This window comes from Chrysochloris asiatica, unplaced genomic scaffold (genome assembly GCF_000296735.1).
Source record: "Chrysochloris asiatica unplaced genomic scaffold, ChrAsi1.0 scaffold00092, whole genome shotgun sequence".
Taxonomy (NCBI): Eukaryota; Metazoa; Chordata; class Mammalia; order Afrosoricida; family Chrysochloridae; genus Chrysochloris; species Chrysochloris asiatica.
In genome coordinates this window covers 857,241-869,692 of record NW_006408610.1, presented here as the reverse complement: position 1 = coordinate 869,692, position 12,452 = coordinate 857,241, and the positions used below count along the sequence as shown (strand labels likewise).

The 12,452-nt window shown below is 41.5% G+C and overlaps 1 protein-coding gene across 1 annotated transcript in view; it reads left to right on the top strand.

The window, feature by feature from the left end:
* SCAPER (S-phase cyclin A-associated protein in the ER) overlaps positions 1-12,452 on the top strand; it is a 466,531-nt gene that overhangs the window by 415,272 nt on the left and 38,807 nt on the right. Inside the window, exon 27 of the mRNA XM_006866457.1 lies at positions 7,938-8,175. Coding sequence (XP_006866519.1) covers positions 7,938-8,175 — 238 coding nt within the window. The remainder of the gene's footprint in view (positions 1-7,937; positions 8,176-12,452) is intronic.

The window sequence follows — 12,452 nt, the reverse complement described above, 5'->3', positions numbered from 1 at the left end:
AAACTTCATCTCTCATACTTGGGACATATTGTCAGGAGGGACCAGTCACTGGAGAAGGATCTCATGTTTGGTAAGGTGGAGGGTCAGAGAAAAAGAGGAATACCCCCCCAGCGAGATGGATTGGCCAAGTGGTAGCATCGATGGACTCAAGCGTTGCAACAGTAGTGAGGTTGGCCCAGGATCGGACCTTGTTTCGTTCTGCTGTGTATAAGGTCACTATGGATCGGTACCAATTCGATGGCTCCTAACAACAACAATGAGACAAGGTGTGTGATTTGTGGAAAGTAAAACTGATAATCTGCCCTGTACACTTTCACTCAATCCACAATAAAAACCGTAAAAAAAAAAAAAAAGACTGTGCCTTGATAAGTGACAGGAGAAAGTGGAGTGTGGTAGCTTAGCAGGGTGACTTGGGCAGGGGCCTTCCTTGATGGGGTGGTCAAGGAAAGCTTCTCTGGGATGGACATCGAAGCTAAGATGCAGTCAACCATATAAAGCTCCAGTTGGTAAAAACTGCTAGGCCCTGAGGTGATTGTATTCCAGAAATAGCTGGCAGAATACCAGAATGTAATGAACAAGATAGAATGTGGTGGGAGATAAAATTAGAGGAGTAAAAACCAGGTGATGAAGACCAGGAGGGAGATCAAAGGTTTGGATTTATTCAGAGTGATAGGAAGCCATTGGAGGATTTTCAGTAGGAGATTGGTGTGATCTGATTGACTTCAAAATAAAGATGGATTGGTGAGGCAAGAACGGAAGCAGGAAGACCAGCTAGTGTCTGATTCCCAGTCGCCATGCAGCCTCTGCTCTGACAAGATTTGGGGGGTTTTCCCCCTTTCAGTTACCCTCACTTGGCAACGCAGCAAGCTCTCTGGCAGAGCCTCTTCAGCTCAATTGCCAATTCCTATAGATAAGAGGGACCAAAATAGCTGGATATACCAAGGGCATTGCAGTAGCACACGGCTGTTTACTGTTTACTTAGAACAAAACCAGAAAGCTCTAAAGGGTAGAAGTATTGCATCTAATTGGACAGTCCAGCCTGCACTTCCAGTTAAGAGTTTCAGTTGAACTCAAATGATGAGAATGGCATGGACACTCTTACTGCTTGGAGCCAACAGCCTGGAAGAGGTGGAAAAGGTGAAGATCAAGAACATATCAGTGAGGATAGAAGAAGCTCTGGACTCTGGGATCATATACTGATGTCAGTCCTCCCAGCAGGCAGAAACTAACCTCAGCAACTCAAAGTTAGTGATTCACTACCCTAAAATACAAAAAATAAACTTTAAAGGCTAGTTACAAGTGTTTTACAGATAGCAGATGTGATTAAACAAGAATTGTAGATTGTTTCTTTACAAACTGTGTATTTCCTAACAGCCTTTGACACCTAGACAAGATGTTCAAAGTGGTATTTGACAAAATTCAGTCGATTGTCCAGTAAGTCACAAATGCAAGCTCATGAAGTATTAATGATATCATTGCAAAATGCTCTAATGAAACAATATTAAACACATGCAATCAACAATTTGGAACAGACATGACATTAAACATTAAATTTTGAAGAAAGAAAGCATCTTGAAGTTTACTGGCACAAGTTAGTTTTGTCTTCGGATTTGGGGACGAACAGAAAGGTTATGTTTGATTATGAATTCTGATGGGTGATAACAGCAGTTATGGGAAAAGCAGCAGAACGTACGAAAGTTCTTCAAAATTAGTCCATATTGGAGTCCAGGTGTGGCGCTGTGGGCTAATGCGTCAGACTGGAAAGTCGTTTGAACTGCAAGGTCGGCGGTTCAAGCTCACCAGCTGCTCCTTGGAAACCCTATACTGGGTCGCTGTGGTTCTGTATCGACTCAACGGCACTTAACAACAACAACAGACAAATGAAGTGTGTATGTACGTGTATACCTGCCTCTATATATGTGATTAAATGGAAGTTTGAAAGTAATATTAATAGAGTTGTTGGCAAGTGCCGTCGAGTGAATTCTGACCCATAGCGACCCTGTTTAGGGTTTCTGAGGATCTGCTGGCGAGCTTGACCTGCCAACCTTGCAGTTCAGACGGCTTTGCAGTCTGGCACATTAACTAACCCACAGTGCCACACCAGGACTCCGTTTAATAGAGTAGTGCATGGAAAGTATTGCCTTTATATTATTTACGTGTTTTTACTTAGTTTTATTGTTTTTGTTTGTTTTGACGTTTTATTGCGCTTTAGGTAAAAGTTTACATAGCAAGTGAGTTTTCCAATCAGTAGTTCTTAGACACATTATTCCATGGCATTGGTTGCAATCCCATTATATTAGGTTTTTATTTGAATTGAGTGATAGTTTACATGGGAGAACATTGGTTTTACACTCATCATTTCATTGCAGTGATTATAATGTATTAATTTTTAAGTAAATGTTTTAATTGATCACTTTTTCCTCCCTGAAATGATTTTCACTTTACTTTAAGAACATCACATTCGCCTAGGTTTCCTCCAACCCCACTGGATGCCAGTCACATTTCAGTTTGGGGTGTTTTTTTTTTTCCCTTCCTTTCCTCCCCAATTTCTAAACATAGGAGTACTTCTCAAGGTTCAATCCTCAGACCACTATTGGTGCTCACTCGCCAGATGAGCTTCTAGCTTTAAATACATCTGTGTGTTGATGGCTCCCACTTCTCTCTAGCCCAGACCACTCCTCCAAACTCAGGATTATATATTTGTTCAGTAAGTCAACAAATGTCTATTGAGTCAAACTCCATTCTAAACCATAGGACTATGTTATGGATAGAAAAGTCAAATCAAGTAAATTCAAGGCTGCACATAGGTGTTATTGAGATAAGGACCTTGGGAGAGCATCCTAGGTCAGTCAGATGGGCCCAATGTAGCCTGAAGGGTTCTTGTAAATAAAAGAGAGATTTGAAGATGCTGTGCAGCAGGCTTTGAGGTTGGAGGAAGGATCCATGAACCAGGAAATGCAGGAAACCTATAGAAACTGGGAAGACAAGGAAACGGATTCACCCCTGGAAGCCTCTAGAAGGATCAGAGCTTTGCTGACATCTTAATTTAACCCATTGAGACGATTTCATGCCTTTGGCCTCTGTAATTTGTATTGTTCTCAGCCACTGGGTCCTTGTCATCTAACAGCAGGTAACTGGAAATGAATACATTCACATTCACCTACTCGGCTGGAATCTTCTCTAAGGCAGACCTGGTCTTGGTTGACTTTGCACACATAGATGCTCAGTAAGCTTGAAGCAGAGATACTTTTTGAATAGACAACACCTGACAGAGCATCATGCCCCTTGGAGCGCACCACAAAACCTGTTCAATGATGCTTTTACTCGATGCAGTCCAGCTTGCCCAGAATATCTCAGGAAGCAAGAACACAAGCTAGAAAAACCCTAAGAAATAATTCACCTCTCCTAGACAATGAAGTTTTCTTCCATCATTGGGAGAGACAATGAGTTAATCCCACTCACTCCCAACACTAGAGAGACGTTTCAGTGAATATCTAGGATCGGGGGCTAAAATAGCACCTTCTCACCAGATGTCTTGGGGATTCCAGATCTAAAGGACAAAGCCAGTCCAGGAAGCCAGGAGAGCTGTATAGAAAATCACCAGCACTGAGAAGAGGACAGCCAGGAAGACATGGGACCACCAGAGCTGCTTTTGTGGGTCAACTCAAGCCTGGTGCAAGGGGCCCTGGTAGTGCAATGGTTCATAGCTCTGCTGCTAATGGAAGCTTGGTGGTTCGAACCCACGCAACGGCTCTGTGGGAGAAAACCTGGCAATCCGCTCCTGTAACGCTAATGCCCAAGAAAGGTGGCTTTGACCCTGTCACGCTGAGTCAGAAGTGACTCAGCTACAGCAGCAAAGCCTGGTGCATAATTGGTTTAAAATACTCAAGATAGAATAGATGACACTGGAGTCATAACTGCGCCAACCACACACACACAAATGTATTCTCCTTTAAGCAAAGGTAGGATTTCAGGCATTGCCAGTTTTGGTGGCCCAGTTACAGTTTTTCTTAATTGAATAGAGCTCTTAATGAGCAGAAATGAAGAAACCACTAAGACCTCCAGTCCTGGAGACCAAACAAAATCACAAAAATCCGGTAAAATGGAGATCTCAAAGATCTGATTTTTCACATCTTCCATGTTTTGTTTTGGGTTTTTGGTGTGTTTTTGTTTTTTTTTAAAGAAAACCTTATATCCCATGCCTAATATGAATAAGGCCTTTTATATTTTTATTATAAACATCTAGGCTTAAAGTGATTATAACTGACAGTTAAGACCAACAGGAGCCAGTGGCCTATTCATGGACAAATTATCTATATTTCCGACTAAATCAAAAGTAAACATTGACTGAAGTCCTTTCAGGTCTACGTTCGTCCTGTGGACGGGAAAAGCAACAGACAAAGTTCCCAGCTCCCTGGATATGTTCTGTGGTCTCACTTCAAAATGAATAGTCTGTTCTACAAAGCAGCAATACATTCATTTTGAACTTGAGGCATCTGAGATTTGGAATATGTCTTTATGTTTCTCAACCACCATTTTTATTTCATCAGGAAATTATTACAAAAATTCCAGGGTTGTATTGTTTTATCGTCTATCAGGTCTCAGTTTTCATAAAGAACGGGACAGGGTGGGAGGAGGGGACTTGGTCTGATAGCTTTCACCAGCTTATCATTATTATTATTATTTATAGAGTATTTGCATTCTTTAGATGAAGTCTTAGTAGTGAATTCATTCATATCTTCCATGTCCTCTCATTAGTTGTTTGTTGTTTGTTTTGTTTTTTATGACTGGTAGCAAAGGTATTCTTCTTTCCATTGTATTCATGAGGCAACAGAGACCCTGAGGGATTCAGTGATATATTATTTAAAGCCAGACAATTTTTTCAGTGTCAAGGGTACCACATAAGACTTTTGATTCTGTAAGGGCAGTTATTTGGACTAAGAACCATAACAGCCAGGCCAAACAGAAAGCTATCTCTTCTCTTCTCTCATTGCCACTTCCTGAGTCAAATTTTGGGATTAGCTGAGCAGTGTTAACAGAGTACACAGAAACTGTAATGTAGTCTTGTATCATCATAGAGATACACTTTGTGTGATGAAAACTCAATAAAGACAAAAGGTTAAAGAAGTAATATTTGTTTGTTTACAGACACTTTCAAACCTGTTTTATGAACTTCTGCTAACTACTGTCAGTTGGCCCTTCCATTTTAGCCATACAAGTTAGGGTCAGACCCCGACTAAAGACGTGAGTGGAGATTAATGTGTCTGAGTTTATTATACAGATTCCAAAAAGGGGCCTGTGTTTGTTTAACACTGACTGCCTTTTAGAACCAATGACAAGTCAGAAGACGTTTCTCCCTGAAGCTAATTTCTAGTAGGCGTTCAAAACCTTAGGGATGAGTGACATCATTGCTGGTGACGACGATTTTACTGCTGTGTGATTTATAATGTTGACCTCCCCCTTACTGCTTGGGTTGTTTTTAAACTGCTCATCCTATTCCAGTGTGGATATTCAGAAATACAGCTGCATCATTTAAATACAGCTTCATCATTTAAAATTCCTTGTAATACTTCATCTTTCCATGTATGTTTTGTTGTTGTGGAGTGCTGTTGCGTCAGTTCCAGCCCATTGTAGGGTTTCCAATGTTAACAGGAAGAGATTGATGTGAGAGAAGGTGACTGGTCCACGTGGCACAGCTCTGGAAGACTTGCGAGGTTGTGCAGTGGTGAAAGCAGGTGGCTGCAGCAGCTCCAGACCGTACATCTTCTCAGAAGAAAAAGCAAGTGCTTCTTTCTAAGCATCTCACAAAAGCCTCAGTCTATCTCATTAGCTCTGACTGCAACATGTGCCATCCCTCAATAGCCGAACAACCAGAGAAATAAACCACTTAACCTTAGGCTTGGGTGATGCGCTTCCCCAGTGAACCAGGGGAAAGAAGGAAGGTGGTCCTACTTGAAACATGTTGGCTGTGAGTTTTGAAGAGCTGGTTCCTGAGAGAGAATCATCTGGGTATACATTATTTTTAAAAAAGGATCAATGAATGTTTGGCAGCAGAAGTATACTCAATGTCTATTATAACTACCTGCTCTTGGCTACTAGATGCCAAGTTCAGGGATGAACCAAAGTTCAGAGATGAGGTAGATTTAGCAAATTCTTGCTGGTGTTACTATTGATTTTAGGAATTCATTGGCCCCTGCCATTTGCCACCCCTTGTTCATCAGTTGGCAAGCCAACTCCATGATGATTTGTACAAAACTACTTCAGTGCTTGCTTGTTACTGGGAATCTGACCCCCACAACCTGCCCTAACAGTGCTCCTTCACGATGGAACAGTGTCTTCAAAACAGGGCTTCGAACCAGTTCATATGGGTTCAGTCATGGCCAGTGTAATGAAACCACAGCAGATCCAAATTTCTAAAATGTGGGTATACCAGAACAATAACTAGAAGACGAGAAATTACAGATCAAACCCCTAGAATGAGAGATTCAGAAGGCGCATGGTGAGCCCTTTCACGAGCCTGCTACAGGAGACTGGATTCTTGCCCAGACTTGGAGAGGCATCACACGCTCAGAGCAGCACAGTTAGCCGCCATCTTTGAGCCAGGCATCATTGTTTCTGACCCTGACAATCAAGAAATTTGGTTGCTAGGCAACAGGCACACTCCCCTTACTTTCTAAGAGAGAAATTAAGTGTCTAGCAATTTTTCCCATTACAGTCATCATATTGGTATACCTACATTTTACAAATTTGAGTCTGTTCCAGTTTCCTTTCATTAGCTATAACTAAACTGGGAAAAACCAGTTCAGAGTTCCTGCTTCAGTAGCAGTTAATGGGTTTCCCTACTGCAGTATACCAACATACTACTTGGTTTTTGAGGCCTGGTGTTTTCCTGGTAGCTGCCTACTGTGAGAAGACTGCCTTTGCGTATCCAGAAAAGAATGATGATTTTGTCCAAGGAGTTCTTATGGACTCTATCCATCTTGCCTAGCTCGAGAAACTAAATAAAGTTGGGTTATATCTAGTTAATCAAGTACTGCTATAATAGAAATATTATATCACAAGTAGATAGTTTTAAGAAATTAATTTATTCTCTCACCATTTGTTGTTGGCGTTGTTGAGTGCCATCAAGTTGATTCCGACTCATAGCGACCCTGTGTAGGGTTTCCAAGAACTGCTGGTTGTGGTTACCTACCCAGTGCTTCGGAGACTACAAGTCCAAATTCAGAGCACCAGTTCTACTGTAAGGTTGTCTCTCTAATAGGCTCTAGGGGAAGGTCCTTGTCTCCTTTTATTCCTTGGAGATCTCCATGTGTCTTAGCATCAGTCTTCCCCTGGTTCTAGAGGGTTCTCAGTGCAGGGACCCTGAATCCAAAGGATGTGCTCCTCTCTGCTCACTTGTCTTGTTATCTCTTGTAAGATACTAAGTGATGCAGGCCACAGTCCAGGGAAACTCCTTTTACATCAGATCAGGACTGGGACCTGAGTAAGGATGCTGCATCCCACCCTAATCCCCTTACAACTGATTGGCTGATCACGTCAGATCACATCATAGGGAAGGATTACAGCATTACGTAACTGTCAAACCACTGAGAATCATGCCACAGCCAAAACTCATGTTTTGAGGGGACACAGTCCCATCCATGACAGTCTACTTGGGCTATAGAAGCCCTGGAGGGTGGCGGCAGCTTCTGTACTGGCTGCGGCATGCTGACTTGTCACCGCTGCAGCAGTCTGCTCTCCCAGAGGGAGGAAAGGGCAAGCCACGGTGCACTTGCGGGGGAAGGGCTGTGTTTCTTCCTTGAGGTTTCTTGTTACCTTATTCCACAACTCAGATGGTTTGCTTTTAACGGTCTGCTTGTCTTGTTCCATTTGACCTATAAAAATGTTAACATCCTTTACGGGGATTTCTCTTAAAGAGTTGAATGTTTCTTTGTCAGGTCCTACAGCATATTTGACAGTAATCGTCAGGATCCCACAGGGCTGACAGCTGCGCTTCAGGCCACAGACCTGGCTGGAGTTCTGCACATGCTCTACTGTGTCCTGTTCCACGGCACCATCTCGGACCCCAACACTGCCAGTCCCAAGGAGACGTATGCCCAGAACACAGTCCAAGTGGCCATTCAGAGTTTGCGGTTCTTCAACAGCTTTGCAGCTCTTGATCTGCCTGCTTTTCAGGTACCAAGCCTTGGCTTGTATTGATGTTAACCAACCAAGAGTTAATATTTTAACTTGGACATGATGTGAGAGATTCCTTTGGAGTAAGGCATATGGAATAAGCTATAATCCTGGTGTGGCGCTGTGGGTTAATGCGCCAGACTGCAAAGCCGTTTGAACTGCAAGGTCAGCAGTTCAAGCTCACCAGCTGCTCCTCAGAAACCCTATACAGGGTCGCTATGGGTCGGAACCGACTCGATGGCACTTCACAACAACAGCAACATAATGATAATAGTTTTTATATTTAGTCAAATCAACAGACTTATATACATTTCTTAAGTTCCTATTTTCTTCTGGGCACTACCCTTATTTGTTTTCATAACTAACCTACCAACAAAACATTTTTATACCCATTTTATAGATGGATAAACTGGCAATTAAGTAATTTATCCAGAGTTACACATTGACTGAGCCAAGACTGGTACTCATGACTAGCTAACTCCAAAGACTGTCCTCTTTTCATGCTATTTATAAATCTTCCTGTCGTGGATTCTTCAGCTAAAGGCATTATCATCCCATCGACTTTTAAATATCAACTTTTAAAAAGTAATGGCTTCTTATATAAACACAACCAAAATTAGATAAATTGTTTTGATTGATACGACTTTCTAAGGAAGATTTAACTGACTTGTGTTAACTGTAAAGTGCTTGTGTAAGTTAAAAGTGCAAATCCCTATAAATTAAGTTTTTATAGCTAAAGAAAGAAAAATTTCTCAATGCTATAATACCAGACTGTCAACTTAGAAAACACTTTTTTATGTAGAAAATTTAATTTTCAAAAACATTGAACCTTTGGAACAGAGCAAGCCCCAAGGAGTACACTTTCTCTTTCAGTTTATTAACTGTCAAGTGATTTCATTAAAAAAGGAACAAACTTGGCAGATGATGAACCCATAATTTAGATGGATTGCTTTGCTCAGAGGGAAAAAGGTTATAAGGATTCAAATGTATGAAAATGGTGGTCTTTGGCCATTCCGAGATGGAAGAAACACTTCTGTTTTGTAGCTGATGACAAATGGGTAATTATTTAATTGATGTCTTCCTGTCATTCTGTTCACAAAAAGGAAATTAGTGATAAGCTGTTGCATTGGATCCAGTATCATTCGACTTTGTAAAGTCAATTTATTCCCTCCTGTAGGGTTAATGCTGTTTCAGTTTCCAGTGCACTTGAACTTGCCTTGCGTGGTAACTACATAACCTCTAGAGTCCTGAGAGTTGACAGCCACATCCAAAACAGGAGATATCTCCTCCAGAAAATGCCAAATGGTTCTTACCTCTGGATTGAACATAACATGTGTGTTTTATGAAAATAAATAAATAAATATGATCTGTCTAGAAACCACTTAGGAATCAAGGGCCCCCAATTTTATGTCCTCAGAATACAGAAGCCAGCATTCTACCCATCATACTCATCGGCTAGATCCAGGTAGACTGATTTCCTTTGTTACCAGAGATTATGAAAAAGCAAATATCTAAGAACTGTCTCTTAGCTTCCAGTTTCATAGTTCTTCTGACTAGGATTTATACGGCTGCAGCGTACGCCATGTCATAAATAAGCCTCTATGTGAAGTCAGCGATTCTATCAGTCACGCTGAGTGTCAGAAAGCTCCAGGTCCCTGCCACCCCCACTCACAAAGAGGCACTGCCAACCAGCCTGCTCCCTAGTGGCCTCTAGGCACAATGGCTGGTAAGGTGGGGGTTTTGTTTATGTTTTGTTGTTTTTTTTAATGAAAGGCCTGTATTCTTGAACCCTTTATGCCAACCCAAGAAGGAAAAAAGACAACAAGACTTCTTCTTCTCTCCACATCCTTGCCATAGTAGCCTGAAGTGTGTGCTCTGCTTGAGTCACTTTTGCCAGAAACAGCAAGATGATTCCAATGCAACACTGTTCTTTCTTTGCTGGTTCTTACAGTTCCCCAGTGCCTTTGTTTTGTTCTCCTCTGTCCCTCATATGGCTCCATATTGCTTTCTTGTTTCTTTCCTTCCTCTTTTTTTTATTTCTTCTGTGTCTTTGTTCTACCTCTTTTGCTTTCTTGTATTTTCATCCATCTGGCCATCACTGTTTCTCATTCCATTCTCACCATTGTTTCCAGGTACCCTTTTCTCCTAGCAAGAGGGCTAGGAGAGCCTACAGAACCCTCCTCTTCCTCCTGTTCTGCTGACATTACACATTCCTGGTCACCAGCCCATCGGTACCCCAAATCCAGCACATTACTCTCTGATTCTTCATCAGCATCTGCAGCACCCAGACACCCACAGTTTCTAGTGTCATGAGCTTTAGTACATTAACTGATGATTAACGTGTTGCCCCTGCTGTTCTTAGGCACTAAGAAGAGTGCTTAATGTGGTTAAACAGCTCCCATCTTATTCTGATCAGAGATTCTGTGGGTTCACAATCTAGACAAAGCTCATCACTGTGGGGATGGTTTATCCATACCATGATTTTCACATTGGAGAAGAAACTCAGCTGGCGGGGTGGGGTGAGGCATTGATTCAAAAGCTGGGAGGTGGAATTTAAATGGAGGTTCCTTCACAATCAGACTTGATGCCTAAGCTGGGATGACCAAAAGGCTAGGTTTGTCTAATACTATCAGAGCAGCTTTATGACTTGGGCTGAGTTCTGTGTAGAAGTTTCCTAAAAAGAAATTTCCAGAAAGCAAGTATTCCAAGAGTATGAGACAGAGCTGCATGCCTTTTTATGGCATAGTCTTCTGAAGTCACATACTCACATACCTGCCATACTGTTGGTTGAATCCCTGGCAAGCCTTCCCAGATTCAAAGGGAGGGGACTTAGGGCCCACCTTTCAATGGGAGGACTGTCAAAGATTTGTGGCCGTTTTTTTTTCTGTTTTTTTTGTTTAACACCACCACACTCTGTCCAGCTAAGGACACCACTGGTGTAGGTGGGTATTATTGATACAGATATGGACATCATGATGTGCTCTGAATGATATATCAAATATTTGCCTTGTATGTAAGAGCCATAGGTAAGTCTTGGATACAAGTACTGTTTTCATAGCTAGTTGTGGTGAGAGAAATTCATTTTCTAGTTCATCTCAACAACTTAATGTCAAAAGTGAAATTTGAGGAACTATGTTTGTAAAGGGTAGGCGAGATTGTAGAGACACATCTCAGAAAGAAAGAAAAATCTCAGCATACATCTCCGTCCCAGAAAAATCTGGGAGACAGTTTGTCAATTGCCTGGGAGGATCAAAGAAACTGAAGAAGAGAACTGAAGTGAAATTAGTAGCTTGACCTACTGAAGCATTAGACCAGACAACCGGAAACCTGTTGATGGCTTGAGCCCCAGTGCTTCATAAGAGCACAGAGCTATGGTAGGGAGGGAGGCATCCTCATCAAAGTCCGAGATCTACACCTCATACTGTGTGACCTTAGACAAGTCACTTGAACACTTAAGGCTCAGTTTCCTCATCTGTAAAGCAGAGATTAAAACAACAACAACAACAAAAAAGACTAATTACAAAACTATGTGAGGATTAAGTGAGCTTGAACACAATAAGAACTCAGGAAGTGTTTGTTGATTCAGCTTCTGAAGATGAAAAATTTACCCAAACTGTCTCCTAGCTGCTCAGTGCTGCATTTCCAGTGCTCCTCCACCTTTTTTGAAGCCACAACTTGTGTGCTGGTTTTGTGGGAGAACTCACACAGTAGCAGTCATTAGCAAAAGGTTATCCATCAGAATATTTTCTTAGCGGGTTCCATTTCATTGTATGCTAATAAGGCTGTCAAAATATTTTTTCTCCCTTCAGCAAAGAGTCTGCTTTCACTATGAATTCATATCGGCACAGATGGCCTTGCGATCAGGGATATTGTATATCGCCTCCACTTTGACAGTTTTTACAACTGAAGGTGGTCTCAAGAAACAAATCAATGTACTGACTTGGCAATTAATTCTGGCTAAAAAGGAAATATAGTTTCCTTGAAAAATTGGTTTAATTTTTATATTCAAACTTACATGCCCCTTGACCTGCTCTTATCATTGAAGGTTAAACAGAGGGCTCTGGGTCAGGGCTTGCTGGACGCAACTAATTAAATAAGGGGTGAGCTGGGAAGGTGTCACTGCTTGATTTAAAGGAGCAAAAAAATCCCTTCGGAAGTCTCTTTGAGCCTTAACAATATATATATATTAAGGCTTTGAGACAGAGGCACTCTTTAAAAATTTTTGCTTTTGTTTTGTTTCTTTAGCAGTCATTTTGTTTCAGTTATATTTGCTAAAA